The sequence below is a fragment of the Ptychodera flava genome, chromosome 21 (assembly GCF_041260155.1).
Source record: "Ptychodera flava strain L36383 chromosome 21, AS_Pfla_20210202, whole genome shotgun sequence".
In the NCBI taxonomy this organism is placed as follows: domain Eukaryota; kingdom Metazoa; phylum Hemichordata; class Enteropneusta; family Ptychoderidae; genus Ptychodera; species Ptychodera flava.
In genome coordinates, this window is record NC_091948.1 from 15,974,676 (window position 1) to 15,994,014 (window position 19,339).

At 36.9% G+C, this 19,339-nt stretch overlaps 2 protein-coding genes across 10 annotated transcripts in view; one reads left to right on the forward strand and one right to left on the reverse strand.

The window, feature by feature from the left end:
- Positions 1-11,325, reverse strand: part of LOC139121542 (zinc finger protein basonuclin-2-like) — a 70,597-nt gene extending 59,272 nt beyond the window's left edge. For 2 of the 8 annotated variants that reach the window (XM_070686530.1, XM_070686526.1), the window contains exon 1: positions 295-546. In XM_070686530.1, the coding sequence (XP_070542631.1) occupies positions 295-528 (234 nt within the window). In that variant the 5' untranslated portion in view covers positions 529-546. Of the gene's footprint in view, positions 1-294; positions 547-4,271; positions 4,617-6,260; positions 6,352-11,010 lie in introns of those variants that run through there. The other 6 variants (XM_070686532.1, XM_070686533.1, XM_070686531.1 and 3 more) reach the window with 6 other exon arrangements.
- Positions 5,618-19,339, forward strand: part of LOC139121541 (centlein-like) — a 56,694-nt gene continuing 42,972 nt past the window's right edge. Inside the window, exon 1 of one of the 2 annotated variants that reach the window (XM_070686525.1) lies at positions 5,618-5,694. Coding sequence is in view for 1 of the 2 variants with exons in the window: in XM_070686524.1 (XP_070542625.1) it covers positions 6,850-6,877 (28 nt within the window). In the remaining variant the exon portion in view is untranslated. Of the gene's footprint in view, positions 5,695-6,495; positions 6,878-19,339 lie in introns of those variants that run through there. The other variant, XM_070686524.1, reaches the window with a different exon arrangement.

Here is a 19,339-nt window from a genome sequence, read left to right on the forward strand (position 1 = left end):
ACTATATGTCGGTGATACTTATCAAACCCAAGATGTCCTTGGTACTCTATACAGAACAGCAGCTTTAGTCAAGTTTATGTGTTTTCCTAAGCAAAAAGACATTTCAGTTAGACTTGTGTTGGTGGAAATGCAACCTGCCAGTATGAAATACAGGGCAAATACAACAAGGCATTCTGTTCACAAGAAGTTTGTAAAATTTTGTCATCTTGCTGTCATTTAAAACATTTACGGGACCACCAGGCTCTGAAAATCCTGGTCAGATGACATCACTGAAACTCCATGGTTACCACCTACCACATTTTCTTTGTCTTCACCGATGACCAGACATGATAATGCAGCTACAGTCCAAAGATTTGGCACTGAAACCAAGAACCGGTTGCCAAGTACCCAGACAGGATAAGTTGGGTGCAATCTGTAGCTGTTGGGATGGAGCCGAGAACTTGTTGGCAGGTGCCCAGACAGAACAAGTTTGGCACAGTCTTTAGATTTTGGAATGCCAGCGAGAGCTGGTTCAGAAAATAGTACCATTATTTGAGAGACTACATCATCGTACCCACGGGGCATGGGCTTGTGGACCTGGTTGACTTAAAACAGCAAAATATCCTACACTTACATCAATACACAATTGGAAACAACACCACTCTGGCTGTGACGCCACTTGCTACATGTTGTCATGGTAACATCTAATGCTACGGTGTGCTTGACTGTAGCATTTGGAAATGAGGCTTCCCAATGGACTTGAAATTTTGATATTGTATATTTATGGTTATGTCAATGCTTTGCCTCGACAATGCTGCTGTCCAGAACCAATCTCATACATAATGCCCTCTAGCATTGGAAAAATCTATGTGAAAAGTTTCATTAAAATGGAGTAAACCGCATGAACTGGTGTATGAATTAACAGTCCAGCAAATGGAAGCTGCAGCATTTGTTTGGGGATCAGAAGTTTGCACACATGGCGCTTGTTACAGAATTCAGATAGCCGGCAGTTGTTGGCAATTGGGAAATTTGGATAGCCAGGAGTTGGGGCAATTTGTGAAATTTTCTTGTTGCTCAAGTGGAAACCAATTTCTTGTTTCCCAACTGACTGCACTATTTTGTTTAAACAGAGGGTCACTGATAAAACAAACTATTATGGCCAAACAACCTTCTGACCCTAAAATTCCTTTATATTTAATTGGATCTCATTGTTTTACATGGTTGAGACATTCCACATTTTACTGTGAGAGGGGTGTACAGGTTTGTATGAATACTCCTGTAGGACTGAACATCTACTTTTACTTCCCAAAAATCTACAACTCGATTTATTCAAAGTTTAACGTGGCATAATTCTGTAAATGTACCTAAAATGTATCTGACCAAAGGAGAGAAAAACTGGAAATTTTGCAAAAGAGAAAAAGAAAGCTGGTCCCCAACGGTACAATCTAGCGATTGATTTGGAGAAATAAGGCTGCTGAGTTAAGAAGATAAAAATCAACAGATCAGACCTTGGTCAGGAGTTAGGTGTGTTTCCCCCGGGATCACCTTTTTTTTTCTGAACTGATCGCTCGGATGCATTAAACACAGCAAGACAATGTAAGTGTAAATAGTAAGTGGTGAACCCTCTTAGCTTTGCAACCATCCATGATATTGGACTGTATAACTAAATAGTTCTAGTGGTATGTACAACGAGCTTACAACAACATGAGTTTAAACATTGTAGAATAAATACCATTTTACCCTTTTGCTGACAACAAAGCGATGCAGCACTTGATAGCCACAAAAGAAAGTCAAAATATCCGACCTTAATTTGTTCAATGTGCGAGTCCAAGGAAGAACGAAATCGTCATTTATGTTTCATGATATAATATTTTCTACAAATTTGATAACACTTTCAATATCACTTGGAAAACAAACCAAATATGATGTAAAAATTGGTATACAAAACAATCCCGTGCACATGAATTAAACTTAATCATTGCACAACAAAACTAACACATTTTGGGCAACTATGCTTGTCAAGATGTAAACGCTTTATGATTTAAGCATCTGTATTTTCCCTATCCTTTAAAGGTTTCTTGAATGGTGAAGGGGAAATCTATAAATTTATGTGAAAACAAATTCAAGTACCTGTACTCTTTCACTATCAACAAAAAGATTTTTTGTTGTTTGTCCATAAACTTAAAAATAGATTTCTCTGATGTTCAAACTAGTACAAATGATTACATTCTGAGACCATTTGTGCAAATTATAGTTCTTTTTATTTTGGCAAATTGACTTGAAACAAAAGTCATTCACAATTATTGTAGGAAGAAAACTTTGATATATTATTGAAACTAGTAAGCTTTATGAACTATCTCTGATAAAAAACAACAGAAAACTTTTGAAAGATAATTTACAATATTCCTCAAAATTAATCATTTCAACTTACATGAAATAGGTGCTCGATGAGTATTTTTAAAAGAGAATTATTAAGAAAATATATGTTATGAGTGTGACCATTATATAGGTTATTTGTATGTATCCTGTAATGTAATTGACAAAATTAGGGTGACAAATTCAATTTTTCACAAATGTTGGAATGTGTTCATATTCAATAACGTGTATTTTGATACAAATTAATAATCACAAGTTAACAACTGAAGCATACTGAAGATAATCAGTGTGCTATCACAAATGAAACGTTTCACCTGCGCAAATGAACAATTATTTACCATTTTAAACACTGCGCTTGCAGAATTTGTCTAACTTCATTCCTATAAACAATCAAATTAAACTGTTGGTAATGGCAGTTATAATACCGTGAAATTTGCTTAAACTATATGGCTATTTAAATTCACAAAGTACCCATTGAACTGCCCACTTTGCTAGTTTTTGATTTTATTTTTCAAAAACGCTGTACAGCATGCGTAACAACAGAGGAAAGTGAAAAAGTAGGAAAGAGAATAAGAGAGAGGATATTGAAATAATATCCCTCTGTTAATGTTAGAAGTATTTGTTATCACTGTTTTTAGACCTGCCAACAACAAAAATACTCCGCTTCCTCTGTTATCACCTTATTCTTTTACTTCTTGTGGTTTCAAATTTTTGACAGGGCTGACACTCCACAGATGGCAGAAACAAAAACGACTCCCAGAAAAAAAATATGGAGAATTTATTACTTCCATGATAGACAGTGAGCAAATAACCATGGAAGCCGAGCAAATATCGATGACTGCCAGTTTGAGGAGAATATGCAGCACGACACAGTAGTCTGGCTTCGATGATAAATTATAGTAATTTATGACATACCAATTAGCGACTTCAAAAGAGCTATCTACTCAACTTTCCACAAACTCTTCATTTGACACACCTTGCTTTTAATCTTCAACACCTTATCCTTTCACGGTTTACTCTTTCAACTCAGTTTACACAATAAAATACCCCTTTGTTTGTCAGTGTAAAGCTTTTATTGATTTGTTTGCCCCATGCTGTATAATATTGATGGCCACGCTTCAAACGTCTTGCTCCTCAGTTCTTGATTTGCATTTTCCTCCTAACTAGCGGAGCCTGCCAAAAAGTATACCCCTGCATGATTCAGATTCAATGTTTGTCTCATTACAAAATTATGTTTGAGATAAAATTTTCAGATTGAGATTTAAATAAAAAACACGGTTATTGCTAAAATTACTATAATCTCCTCCTACATTGCAAGTTTTCAATATTTTCATTGACAAAAACAAAATGTTTTTACATCTCCTCCCTTAAATATTCTTTTTTAGATGAAAAAACACAATTAAGTGTTCAGTTTTATTGGCCTCCTGTACCTCTCTATTGGCTTGCAGTGTTCTTTCTCTATTTTGTGCTTATCAGCAGACTAACATACTATGCCGGATATTTTACTGTCACATTTGTCATTGCATTTTTAAGTACATCATCCTGTATCAGTCTCTCCATGGTAACTTGAATCACCGCCAGATTGCAAAGGGCTTACTGTACAGGCTTGTCTCAAAAATGGTACAATCCAACATAAAAACAATGCATCAATGCGTTGCACATATGACCGGGACTAACTGCCATCACTTTGTCATTTTCACAAAACTTCTTGTCACACTGTACAAAACATTGATGATTACTCGGTACTACGGAGTTTGCATAAAAGAGTGAAAAACGTTGAGCTACGCATCAACGAACCACTTTAACAAAAAGCGAAAAAAAACAAAGTGTGGAACCAAAAATGGAAGACATCAACTGAAGAAACATCCAAAAGAAACAAATTGGAAAGAATCTCGGAGTGAAGTGAATAGACTTACATTAAATGATGGCGTACTGTAGGGACTCTGATAGACACCGGTTGGGTACATGGCATTACAGTTGTTGGTCTTCTTGGAAGATAGTGAAAAGAGAGACCAGCTATCTTCTACAGCGTATCAACAGTACCAGTAGAGACTTGTGGTGGTAGAACAGTAGTGACAAGAGTGGGATGGATGAGTGACAGCAGAAAAAAAATAATAGAGGAGTCTGGAAAATTCCAGGACTCTGAAGCACTGGTGACTATGGTAGGCCGCTGTGTCTGAGTGAGTTCCGACACGATACGCTAAGCTATGCTGTTCTTAAGACTGAGTGATCCTGTGACACTAAGCACGAATCTGCTCACTGATTGGCAAGGCAGTGTAGTAATTGTCATGCAGTGTGCAGACACACATTTATGGTTCACACAGTTTAATGGTATATACAGGATTGGCTGTGATTAATAAATATGCCTGGGGCTAACAGTCATATGGATGTGACACAGTACATATCAACAGTCTGGATTCCTCTGTGTCATTTGGTAGTATGCCTGTGACTTGAAACCCCAGTAATATCTACTTGGGATATCTAATTCACAAATGGATTTATAGCCTCCAGGCCTGTCACAAGGACTCTCTCACTGTCTGGCAACAAAAATATTGCTATGCGACTAAAAGACCCAATACGTGCCTGGTGGCTAATGAAAAGTGTGGGAATCATCAGTGTTGATAAAATCCACTAGCAAAGCCATGTGTGACCATTAAAACTCCCTGTTCTGAAGCAGCTTTTATTTTCTTAAAATGAAACCCAACTGTAGGTTGTCAGGAGACAGCTCAAGTCCCCAATTCCCCAAACAACTCACAAATTTAGTCTAAGTGTCTGATTAGAGTCTCACATGAATGCATACATATAGAAATTCGATCAGCACCAAGGGGGCTTAGAGTCCATTAGTGGATATAATGAGTTGTGTGCGTACATGTGGCGGTAGCCTTTTATCTACGTCAATATAGAAGCGACATGTGTGTATGACATGCGCCAGATGCATTCAAAATGTCACGCCAAGTCCCAATAGGCAGCAAAGCTTGGAACCTGGGCACTTTCTCCTTTCAAGATCAAGCCCAGTGTAACTACAAAGGGACCGAGATCAGCTACTTCCTGCTCGACTTCAAAATAGAAGCCCACTGCAGTGATTTCCAGTCTGATACCCCAGTCGTTGATTTGACAATGACATCATGAATACTGACATTTGTCCTTGCGTCTGAATCACTAAATAGCTCTACCCTCATTCATTCTCCACGCATACATACACAAACACATGCAATCAAATACTCCCATTTATGATTTAAATGTGCCCCACTAATTTCACTCGCACGGCACATTTTGCAATAAAACAAGCCAGGCGTGATATCTAGAAAGAAATATGACCGAGTCTGATCCTGCTCGCTGGTGAGTACTGTCGCATATAACTGTAATACATGGTGAACACCTCTGCGTAGTTAAGTTCTGAGATACGTTACAGTGAAGCAAAGTACTAAATCATTGCGTTTGCCATGGTATCCTTTCTACACCGTAAACTCCGACGCGTTATAACCTCGTGGAATACCACGCTAAGACATCGTCCATATTTTCAGTTGCACTACAAGACAGACGCAGCCACACGTGAAATTGACGACGAAGGATTGGCAGGGAATATGCTGAAGATCATTGACTGACGGAGTCGGGCAAATACAACCATTCCAACCTTAACTGCCACGATCAATGCGGCAGCCCACGTAATCAGTACGTGCACACATCACAATTCCCGTGCTTTAACGTGCCTGTCAACGCGTCAAGATGTAAACAAACGCCAAAATATGACATTAAACGCGGAAGACCTGGGCCTTACCGATGAAATTCAGTGCATGTAACTAGAAGACTACATTAGCTTTGTTAAGTGACACCAACAAACAAGAACTTTGACGATTTCTTGTAATGAATGACACTGGCGGGAAAAAGTAAAATGACTCACTTACCGCCGCCATGTTTGAATAGCAACCGTAAAGAGGGGCTTCATTTGCGACATCAATTAATACTGTGTTAGGGTTTACATGGTTCTTATCTATCTTATCTGTATTTAACTTATATATGAACAGTTTCAATTATTGTCTTTATATTTCACGGTAAAATATCCCTTGTTTTGGTTGAACTTTCAGTACATAAGCTTTTCGGGAATTACGACGTTATCTTGGCGTATGCTACAGGAAGCTGCTTTACGGTATTGCGCGTGTATTCAAACTGCAACGACTGTAAACAAATCGGGGGAAAAGCGAAATAATAGGGTTTGTTTCGTCGCACTTTAGTTTCACAGTTTGATGACGCATTACCTCAGTCATTTTATTGTTTAGCTCGGGTAATTATACAAATATCGGACACAAACTTCGCCCAAAACTTTCATTTCGTCGAACTGGTGAAGTTGACGCTGTGTTGAACCTCGGTGGAAACGCCAGTATCGTTGATCAAGTTTCGACTTGCTTCTGAGTAGTGAAAAGCGTCTGCATAACTAGGGGAGTTAATGTTGAAATACCATCATTATCACTGCGTGTGATTTGAAAATAGTCGTGGATGATGGCATCGACAGAACGATCTAAAGGTAAGTTACTACGTGTGACACACGCTGATCTTTCCCATCAAGCTAGCTCCAGGACGCGTACAGGTGATGCCACCCCTGACCCTGAACACCAGGGTGACTGCCATTTTCGCAGCCAGTCGTACAGTCCGCTGCCACAGAATGGTACGTTTATCACGAGTGTTGTAGACACTAGCGCTGTAATGACGCTATTAATTTTTCAACCGGCAGTAGCGTTTGTCATTACGGCGACTAGGGCGAGCGATTAATCGTGATCCAGAGTCCTGTGACTCAATTTGTCATGGACACCTGCCAGAGTTGAGATACACTCTACATTGTACTACATTACTGCTCCACAAAATGTTCATTTTATGTTTCTTTAATAAATGAATCACTAGGTCAAGAGATCACGGAACGCAAGAATAACTGCATTGTTGTTTTCATCGGACATAAAAAATGATGCAAACTTGAAAATAATTGCTCAGAAAAATATGCATTTTAAAAATATTGTCATTTCTGTTATTTTGTTTGCATCCATGTCTGAATATTAATATTAAAGGAACAACCAAATCGATGCAGTTTATCGACCATCAATTTCTTTGCAGCTGAGACAACTCCTGTAATCTCTCCAGGGTTAATAGTTATCCTGTGTTTTTATTTTTTCCTGAAATGTTAGAGAATACAGTGAAACCTGTCTATTAAGGACATCTTCAGGAATGGGAAGTATCCGTAATATCGAGGTGTCCTTAATAGACAGGTGAAATTCCATTCAAAGTTTAACTTTTGGTTTGATAAAGCTGTCCTTAATAAAGAGGTGTCCGTAACTACAGGTTTCACATACATGTACTTTTATTTAGAACTACGAAGTCCTACAAATTCACACTGGTATTGCAAGTGGTACTACCAACGAATGACACTGCCAGATGTGACATACAGGGTACAGCATGGGCCATCATGTTATTTTGGTTTCTCATGTGAGAAGTTTTAATATTTCTGTCACACGGCATATTCATAGTATAAGAAATTAAATTATGTGTCATGTGAAATCTCAGAGGATTCCCTTTGTACAATTGTATATATGTCACAACTGAGTTAGAAAGAATTGTCACACTTTCCAAAGTTGGATGAAAATGGAATAAGCTGCATCCAAAAGACTTGAAAGGCAAGCATAAAATGACATTGAAATGATATAATACGGTAAAGTTTGAAAAGCGCTAGATGCATTTCACTCAAGTTTTGTTACTGCTGCCAATACCTGGTTGTCGTCAAACTGCAACCTAAAATGCTTGTGGTGTCTTTACATGTGTATTGTAATATTGCCCCAAGTGCTTTGCCAACAAATTGATATTACCCAGGTTTTACTCCTACATTGTAACCACACTTCAGTGAAAAGAATTTTGTTACATGTAAAAGTAATTGAATAATAAATGCAATCCTAAATAAATGCAAACACTTTGAATAAACTGCATTATTGTTAGTGTTTTTAGTGTTTTTTTAAAATTTAATTGCAATTAACAGGTTCTTGATTTAAAAGGACATCTTAATAGTAAATATTGTGACAGATTTACATTTGTAGCATCGGAAATCAACAAACTTAGCTAAATTTCCTGACAAACGATGCTGGGTGAAAAAGACATGTTTTACAGTATGTCAGGTTATTTCATTCTTCTCTAGCATGAAAGAATCTAAACATACCTGTTTACCGTACTGATTTATGTAGAGAAGTTCATCCCCCCTCCAAATCTTGGTTATTTTCCTGATAGTTTGATACATGAAGACAGGTAAAATTTGACCAGCATTAATTAAAGAAATTAAAAGTCCAGTTGCCCTGCAGTCAAATGGCTTCAACTATTTTTTTGAGGGGGGGGGGGGGAGAGATGTTTAAGAATTTTAAACTATTTACCTGGTTCTGATCGCCTAGGGTTGGACCATTCTAAATGCCAGGGGGGGGGGCTTGAAAAATTTTGGCAAACAAAACAAAATTCAAGCTTCACATGGCAAGAAGTAACAGAAAAATATTGACGACTAGATCAGAGATATTTCATCTGAATGAAAGAAAAAAAATTTCTGGAAGCACTGGTTGAAAACATCCATCAAATTATTGTTTTTCAAAAACCCCCTCTCCAGGAAGTAAAATGATCCACCCCTCTCGAGTTTGTCAGATCCCCAAGAGTATGTGCACTTCCATCATATGCAGCAGGGCAGTTGAAATCTATGACATCCCTGCAGCAATATCATTTAGGCAGGGTCCCAATTGTGGTATTTGCACTCGAGCAAGAGGCTACCTACAGGTGTACATTCATAAGCTGCTGGTCGCTGTAGGTCTGCCCAATACACTCAAGTCCCCTTTCGCGGGAGTCATTTGTGATTTGTGGAGCAACATGTTGCCAGCATAAGATATGAGTGGGGATATGCCTACCTGCATGGCTGATTGCGCTGAGTCTGTCACATGACAATTTACACCGTGGTATCTGAGAAATCACCTCAATACCCTTGATAATTGGCCAACCATCTTGAATACTATAGTGTCATTCTACTAAAAGGAAGATGGCTCTACGTAAACTTTCTTCAAAACATTCTGCAGTCCTTTATGTTCTAAAAGTTTTTGAGACGTGTGAAACCAACAAATAAAAGAAAAAAGAAAATTTTGTTCTCTGATTGCTCCAGAAAAGATGATTCAAATTTGGTAAATCTAGTCTCTCTTCATATTTTGTTTCTTTTTCCTCCTGAGTTAATTTTGACATAGAGTGTTGTTCAATTTCTTTCCACATTTTCCAATTTCCCAATCCCACACCTTCAAACTGACACATCCAGCCAGTAAAGTCAAAGTTACGGTATCAATAATCTTTGATACAAGCAGACTGTAAAGTTGTTTTAATAAATCTGTCCAGACATGGCCCAAACCAGATTCCCACAAGATGAAATAAAATATTGAAATTTAGTTACTTTTCAATAAGGCACTGTCTAACTATGGTTGAAAATTGACAAAAAAGAAAAAAGAGGCACTGTTGGTACATATACTCATTGGGTGATACCTATTTCATCAGTGATTAACTGATCATGTCAAGAGATTAGACCGAAGAGTGGTGTGTACACATTATATAAGTGTGTGCTGTACTCTGTCTTTGTTGCAATATGTATTTTTGTACACGTAATGTATGTACTGGTATATGAGTGCATATATATGCTTATTATGAAGTGTGACAGTTTATGGTATATCTCAGATATTGTAAAGAGCTAATACACATACAGAATGTCACATGTTAAACACAACAACGTCCGGGTACAGTGTTTGGCGCAAAGTGCTTGTAAATAACCTTTAACCCTTTTCCTGCCCTCTCTCGGTCAAAATCAATTTATGCAGAATTTATGATAAGTAATTGTATATGAGCTACGTGTACTTGCAAAATTTAGATTTACAAATGCATAGAATCAAGTTTGGCTTGTGTATCGTTAATTTTGTGATAGTATCATAGATTTATATGGTACATCAATGAATGCAATTATTCACACTGTGATTTGCTTGATAGTTTCCAATTGATCACAGAATTGTTAGAAGGATATATGTGCATGAAGAGCAAAAGTTTGTCAGAGACCGAGAAACCTGGTGCAGCTTTGCAACAAAACGTGTCTCGAATTGGACAAGAGTCAATGTCAAGGCTAGTGTATCAGAGCAGGATATTTCTAATTTGAGCAAAACAAGATATCAAAGTACTACGTAATAATTTATAGTTTCTTGTGCAAAGTAGTAATCTTACATTGTTATTGCGGGCACTAAATTATGATTAATTGTCAGGTCCAAAAGTACGTTTGTGTGTTTCATGATTTGTTTTGGTTTGAAAAATGAGATAAGGTTCAGGCACTAATGTGATGTGTGTGCCACCGTAACATTTGGTTTCTGAACTCATTTTGCAGCAGGACAGCAAGATTAAATTGCTTAACACGGCAATAAATATTACAATGCACGAAAATCATTACATCCATCGAGATTATCAACATCTCAATATTCTCATATCGGTATTATGTGAACCAAATTGCCATAACACTGAATCATACGGTTTAAGTGTACAGAGAATTCCTATTCATTGTATCATTTCATTTTTCCTTACATGTTAATGTTAGTGAATGAGAAGGTTTTTGAAGAGAAGTTTTCTTACCTTTTGATGTCCATAAATCTTGAAATCCTCAAAATTTTTCATCTTTCGTGTTGTCATCAGCTTCAAAGAATTTGGTTTTTAAGAAAGATTTCATGATGTCTCATGTTTTGCTCAGAAATATAAAACAATCCTCTGTGTATCTCCTCCAATAGTTGTTACTATCCGGTTCACAAAATCAGCAAAAACAACTCAATTTTTTCACTTTTAAAGAAATACTTGAAAAAGTTGTAGTTGATTGAACATTTGAAGGAGGCTAAACTAAAATTGATAGAGTTCCTGTCAGTCTGACCTTACATTGTAGCCTTTGAATTGAATGAAATGAGTGGTGTGATGTTGTCCAGTATGAACTAGTTTTGTCGGTGTTTGTCAGCCAACTCTTAATGACAGTCATATCTAACATGAGACTGCGGCACTTCCAATGGCTTTACTTTGTGGGACAGCGTCTGCGTGACACTTGTGGGTGTTATCACTTATTTGAAGATAGCCAATGTTCTGATAAGAGGGGGGTACATGTATGTTTGCTTGTCTCTATCAATCAATTTACAATTGCCCGGCACTCCTCTTGTTCATCTCTTTTGACTCTATGCCAATCACAATCTGAAATCATCCAAGACAGACATTGCAAAAAATAAACATGTTGCTCCACATAGTAATTGCTGATGTAGGATCTTTGTCGTTGAAGTTCAAAAATTTAAGTATAATTGATACATTTGTAGTTGAGGGTAGCGTGTGTCTATCTTTCCATTTCATAGCACCCATGGTATGGTGACATACTTGTTGCTGTTTTATTACGTTAAGGCAGTATGCGCCTCAAAATTCAAAGACTTGACCTTTGCTGATACTTTCCAATAGGCAGCTTTGAAATTATTCTCTTTCAAAATCGAGAATAAAAATCGGGGATCATTGTGCAAAATTTGGTACCAGAGAAGCAAATAACCTAATATTTACCAACACGTTAAATTCAAAAATGGCCACCACCCGTGTGTTAACAGAACAGACATTCTTGGCACACCAGAAAGAAAAATTTGCTTTTACAATTGTCATCTGCACTTTTGTATGGTAGGTTGACAAGTGACTGCAAAGTAAGGGCTTTTCTCTTGTCAGGACCATGTACCTGCCCCCTTCCATTCCATTTAACATTAGCAAACCCACCTTAGTTTATGATTTATCATTTGCATATTTATTGGGTGTAATTATGCAAGAGACAGTCAGCCTAGTCTTGCAACAGTCATGTGTTTTTCAACACTTTATCACATGATCACTGCAAAGTTTTAACAAAATGCAATTGAAATGCCGAGTTTAAAGGGACGTCAGCTGTAACTTGTGACAAGTTTTTCAGTATTCTGCTTCTGTATATCAACTACCGTATCTGACCCTAGTCCATTTGTCATGCTGAAATTTCGAGTATTCTTTTTGTCAACACACCTTGTATGTGTGTAGTGATCATTGTTTATTGTTTACAAATAAATTCTAGTCCGGACTTGAATGCAATTTTCAACAATAACAATGGAGATTTACTCATACATGGGTTGTGTTGATATGCTAAATTAAATACTTGGCATTAAATTACAGTTTAGGGATTCAATGCAGAAAGTGTAGGGAAACCACAAAACAAAAGTTCTGAAAAATAGCCAAAAGATACAGCTTATTGAGCTTGAAGATAAATGCTACATTGACTTGCCACTGAAACTTCATGCCTTAGGTCAATCATTGCTGCTAGCTCTGCAATTTGAAAAACAAAATGCTTTGAAGTCCAACATGAAGTGTATCAAATAATGGCTTTTCTTCACACAAACTATTCCAAAATTCAGGCTTTCCAAAAAAAAGCAAATTTTGTGAAAATGGTATCTTTATAACAAGATATTCCCCTTCTTTCATGCTGCTTGTCCACAACATATGAAGTCAATATGAAAATCAGCGGCGACACATATATTTCAAGTACGTTTCATGACATTTTCCAAGTAAGGAGACAATCGGTTCAAACTGTCCAGTTTCAAAATTTGACACAGCTGCACATATTGGTGGAAAGCCAACTGCACTCTAGGTCACTGTTCATACCGACAAAGGCGAGTCACGAGGGTGTGGAATGTAAACCATCAAATCATAATACTGTTTATTGTTTTATTGCTCCAAAGATCAAAACATACAACCTGCCCTGTCAGCACAAGTATTGTAATTGCCATAAAACAGATATATATGAAATGGATCATCAGAAATTAACCAACAATGTGATGTAGAAGAGTTCCTCAAGAGAAAATGTTTATGGTTTTAAAGCCATCAGTGGATATTAACAAGATTGTTTGCGTTTGACATTTATTTTGTTTCTGCCAGGTGTTGCTATGGTGATCTGACTCCGACCCTCCCGAGGACAGGCCTGGTCATTTGAAATTGATCAGATTTGTAAATCCAGAAAGATTAATGTAGTCTAGAGGCCATGTGAATTATTGCAAGCAAGCTGCTTGACATAATTAATGCAGTGTCCAGTTTGGGATTACATCAGTGGATCCTGCTGGAAGAAGACACGAGTTTTTGTATTAAACAGTTGAGGGAAAACCTTTATAATTTACTGTACAGTGGTGGGTTAAAAGGATACCCTTGGCAGAGATACTTGGCTTTGGAGAGAATTCAAAGCATTGTTGAGTGACTGCCAATGGATGAGATGAATCATCTGAAATGCAGCTGTGCTTAAAATTGTTCATAATTATGGTAGTATGCACCATAAAAGTGAAGGACTTGAGCTTTTTCTCAAACTTTCCTCAGTGAAACTTTCAACAATACTGTTACCAAAATATAATAAAATTTGGGGACACCAGGCAAAGTTTAGTACGAGAGAAACAAATTGCCTGACATTTAAAATATTTGAATATCAAAATGGCCGTCATCCATGTGTTAACTGTAGGGGAAAATCGAATTTTTGATTTTCAAAAAAGTAAAACAGTCAAAAGTTTTCTTACTCCATGAGCTTTAAATGAGCCTCCACAAGTGGTAGATCAGAAAAGAATTGATAAAATTCAAAAGCCTGAATATCTGTCCCCAAGGTACGTTCTACCTAAGATAGATGGAACAAAATGGTATATAAGGTATCATTATGTTATCCATTTCTTCTGACCCTCTCTCGAAGTTAGCAAATGATTTACATGTAGCCACATTGAAAGGTAACCTACAGTGTGATGCCTTTGGTGAGTAACATTTACCATAAACATTCTTTACAAAAATCTCTGTGTAAGTTGAAAACATTTTGCCTTGTTTGTCCTATTTAATTCATCTTATCTTATTCACAAGTACCGTTGCCTCCAATTCAAGAAGACCAACTTTTTTCATACAGAAAACTTGATCTCTGTCCTACAATGACTGTCCAGCCCCTAAAAAAAAGGTTTCATGAAAACTAACAGGAGATAAACGTTGACAAAGGCATGATATGTTGAACAAGTTGGAAGGAATACTCCAAATTTTACACTTGGTCATTAAAATTTCTGAAATGTGTTGGCTTTGTGTTACATTATAGTGCTGTTGGTTAGCCTACTTTCCTTGGGATTGCCATGAATATTTTGAGTGCTTGTATTGGTGCACCCAAAAGCTCAATCATTTCAAAAGGATGTCGCAGAGTTTTTTTAAAAATAGATCAGCATTGTGCTCTTTTAGTACTGAAGCATGTTTAAACTTTCACTTTTACAATGATCCAGATCTCGCCACAAAGTAAAGAAAGTAGATTAACTTCTATTTTATGTTTTGCCAATAACAGCCGAATGTTATTCTGTTCAGAATTCTTAGCCCTGTCACTGCTATAACCCTTTGCAAGGTCGCTGTGATTGACAACAAGGTTTCAGTGAAAATTTTGTATGAAAGATGTGATGTTGATATATTTTGGAAAGCACATACCCATCATTAGAAATTCACATAAGATAACAACATACTGAACAATAAGGCTATTTGCAAATTATGTCATTGCTCTTTGATTAATATGCAAAAATCAATATTTGTCTGAATTTTATGATTACACTTTAATTTGAAGATTACGCATGCAAGAATGAAGAAAGCACCACTTAGTAGGTGACTGCTAGTGTTACAGTGAATACTGAAAGACATATTTACAACTCGAACTTTAAGCCTAAACAATAGCCGCATATGCAACACTAACAAAATCTGTTCACATTTTAAACAGCACTGTCCGATGCAACACATATGCAGCTATATTTGGTATCGTACCTGTAACCACAAACAGCTCTACACACTTCATATTTTAATCCAAGTCTTTGTAAATCATTGGATTGACGCTGTTTGCACAGCTTGAAACAAGTCACCTTGTTTTTTTGAAAACCTGTAAAATAAACCTTGTAAACAAACTAAAGAAGAGAAGTCAGGCTTCACTAAAAAAGCAAAATGTCTAGTATTTATCCAAAATTTAGCCTTGATCCAAACCCTTTTCAAATCTGTTAAAGTAGTACGGTATGTGCCTTGAAAGTGAAAGACTTAATCTTTTGCTCAAACTTTCCTCAATGAAACTTTCAGCCATACTCTTACCCAATTAATAATAAAAATCAGGGGTCAAATTACGGCTGGAAAAAATTACCCGACAATTTCCAATCAAAAATGACCACCGTCCCTGTGTTAACTCTATGGGGAACAAAAATTTTCTATTTTTTTTTAAAACTAAGATTAAAATTTTTCTTACTCCCATAGCTTTAAAATGAGCCCAAACAAGTGGTAGATCAGAAAAGAATTTTAAAAGTTTAGGAGTACGAACATCTGTCCATGAGGTGCATTCTACCCTAACTTAAAAATCACATTTTTCTTCAAGAAATCTGCCTGCCCTTCATGTGTTTGAAAAGAGCAATTACAGTACCAGAATTAGTCGCTTTATGGTGCAGAGCAAACTTAGAAATTGTGAATTTTTTCCAAGATTTTTATCTTACGGAGCGAAAGTTTTACACTTCCCCACTGAGTATTGACAGCTCATTTGTAGTAAAGATGACAAACAGTATGGACAATCAGCATTATAATGAAATACAACATAAAATGAAATTATGGAAACTACAGAATCACAAATGGTGTACTTGGGACACATCAACTGTGATTTTTGTGTCAAATATACAGATTATATTCCCTATAATCACATCATGTTCCCTGCTGTAACAATGAGTGAATGGCTTGCTCTTTTTATTAATAATTTATCAAGTGATAAAAGTGAAAATTTTGAGTTTGATCGAGGCATTTCAAACGTAATGTCAATATGATTGTGAATACAAGGACTAATAAATTGTTATTAAAAATCAGGTTATGTCAAAAATACCAAGTAAAAGTTCTCCAAAATGAAGTATTACAAAGGTTTTTGGTGTACAGAAAGTTCCTGTATCATATAAGGTCAATGGCAGATAGTAGCCAGAGAATGTTTGACATTGTGAGAAGTATATTCGTTTTCAAGACTAGGTGTAGCATTTACTTATTTCAAGACCACCTACAGTCTACATCACGGTGTCCTGATAAGACAGGGAGTGACGGCCAGCGGACAGGCATGAAGACTCGCCGGGTGACTGGCCAGAAAATCAGATGCTGATTACACTCTGCTGTGAGACTTTACATGCTGGAGCTAAGATCAGTTCTGCCTCAAAAGTACTGTATGAAAGCTAGCAGAGAGTGATTGCTCCCCGGATAGTTGTATTGGCTGATCTGTGCGTCTACAGGGAGAGATTTCAAAACAGCACTGTGTACATAAGATGTGTAAATTTCATACATGTGTTGATACTGTGATTAACCCCGTATCACCCCTATTTTGTAAATGTTGGCAGCAGTTGGCGGCAGTATGAATCAAGATCTGCGAGACGGATCCGCAGTTCACTCACAAATATCCTGACATGTGCATACTAATCACACGTTCTTGGCTCAGTTTTATTTCGCTAAAGCTTCAAAGCCAAAGTTTAAACACTACACATAATTGGACGCGCTTTCTTCTCTTGTACCGATATTCTGTCGGAGAGACATCGGGTCACTGGCTCTTACTTCACAGTGATGGAATGAAACATTAATCAGCATTATTGTCTTGGTAGGGGACGTGTGAAAAGACAAGACCTTGCCCTCCAAAAATAATTAAATTGAAAGTTTTACAAGTGCTTAAAGGCATGGATAGGCTTTAAGTTCAAATGAACAGCAGGATGTCAATGGCAGTCAGCAGTACCAGGTAGTCGATAGAAAAGTGAAAAGACAAAATCCTTTGATAATCCAAATATGAATAATGTTTTGAAAAGATGTTTTAAGAAAGCGAACTGAAGTGAAAATTTGATGGATCATGTGGGAAATTGTTCTCTTTAAAATCTACAAGTTATCTACTCGGGGTTCAGTTCTAGTGGGAAAATTAGTTTACAGGAGAATGTTATCTTGGACTTTCCTGCAATACTGAAAGGCAACTCAAATTTAAATTTCATAGCACAAAGTTACCTAACAAATATGCATAATATTTAACATTTTGTTGATACCAAAAACAGATTTTCTTGAAGCTATCAGCTCTAGTTATATCAAAGCCCATCATTGTCAAGTACATAGCTCATTAGCATGTCCACCAATGCTGTAAAGTTTGCGGAAATATGGACCAACCACATTTTTCAGAGGTACATGTATAGGACAAGAGGGAGCCAATCAGATGGTTTCTTTCACCCACACATGTTTGTATCTGTGAAGTGAATTTTTATTGGCCGTTTCACTTTATGACTTTGGTAATGCATAATTTATACCATTACTTTGCAATACATACACTGTGGGCATATTTTGTCAGCATGTACTCTAAAGGGCAAACAGTTTGTATGAAGTTGGAATGCCTTTGCAAAGAATTAGATTAGAGGCATGTACTTGAGAACGTAGCTGCAGTAAATCATGTATGGAGCATATCCCTGGACGTGGTACATCCATTGTTCTCTGTGTGTAGCTGTCAAATTCATGGGTCCTAAAAGCTCACCTTGCAAATCTTTTTCTATTGAATTTTACAAATTTTTAAATTGGTTGGAACGATTTTGCTTTCTGATTAGTCTCATTAGGAATATGCCAATACATACATGAAATAATTTCCCATACAAAACATTTCAATTTTGTCTTGAATTTCATCATTTTCTTCCTGACCCAATATTACAAGCGAAATTCATTATGTTGAAGTAGAAACACAAAAACGACAGACTATGAGTAAAACTAGATAGTTTGCATATAAACTTATATACATGTCCCTAATTTACTTATCTTGGAAAGTATGTGTAACATGTGCATTTGTGTATGTTCATTGAAGATCCACACTATTCTCCCTGTATGACACCTGACTCACAAAATTTAATGAAATTATGTCCTAAAGTTTGTCTATGAAAATTTGAACGCCAGCTTTCGATACTGTTCTCTTTATTGTTGTCAAAATGGTGTGACATCACTCAGATTTGGTCTTGTCAAATCGGTTTGAGGTCAGCTACAGTAGATTTGGTCTTGGCAGATTATGTGACATCAGGCAGACTTGGTCTTGTCACATTGGCGTGACATGTCACGTCAATCAAATTTGGTCAAATCAAATTAGTGTGACATCAACCTTTGTTTTTCCAAAGTGAAACTCTGATTGCTTTGCTTAACTAACCATTTTGAAGTAATTAAGTGAAAGTAAATCAAAGCTGAAATTAAACTTTCCCTCCTTGGTTGCATTTCCCCTCAAACCTCATCTACCATGCCTTATCATCACTATCCCTTTCCTCTAAGTCCTGTACCTCCCCAATTCCCCTCGCTTCTCTGCCCTCCCCTTTTCCTGTCTCTTTTACTGTATTTATGGTGTTCCTTGGGTTTTTTTGGTGATTGTATCACTTTCCTGTCACGTCACTGTAAAACAGTTCAATTTAGCAGTTGCAGGAATGGTACTTGTGACTCAAATTTATCATAATTGTAAAATGAATGCATTACAGGTTTGGATGCAGGATATTGGGAAGTACTCCAGAAACAGATTGTTTTAAATGAAGTGACGTAAATTAATAATGTGAAAACAGCAAATAAATGAATGATGTCAAGTTTTGTCATTTAAAGTATTATAAATTCTTGGAAAGCTGATGCCGGATGTGATGAAGATGCAACAGACATGTCCCATTGTTTCAAATGATTTCCATACAGTGTTTTTGCTAAGGTTTGGGGAAATAGGAACTCTGGTACCACTTCTAGTGTCCCCTAATATGATTACTGTGACTTACACGTACCGTAAAGAGCCCCGATAACATGACCGGGCACACCTGGTAACATTTACCCAGGTACTGGCCTTAACATAAACACTGCCACATAGCCAGAGATGTCGCGTTCAAAACACCGCAACCTTGCCTCAAAT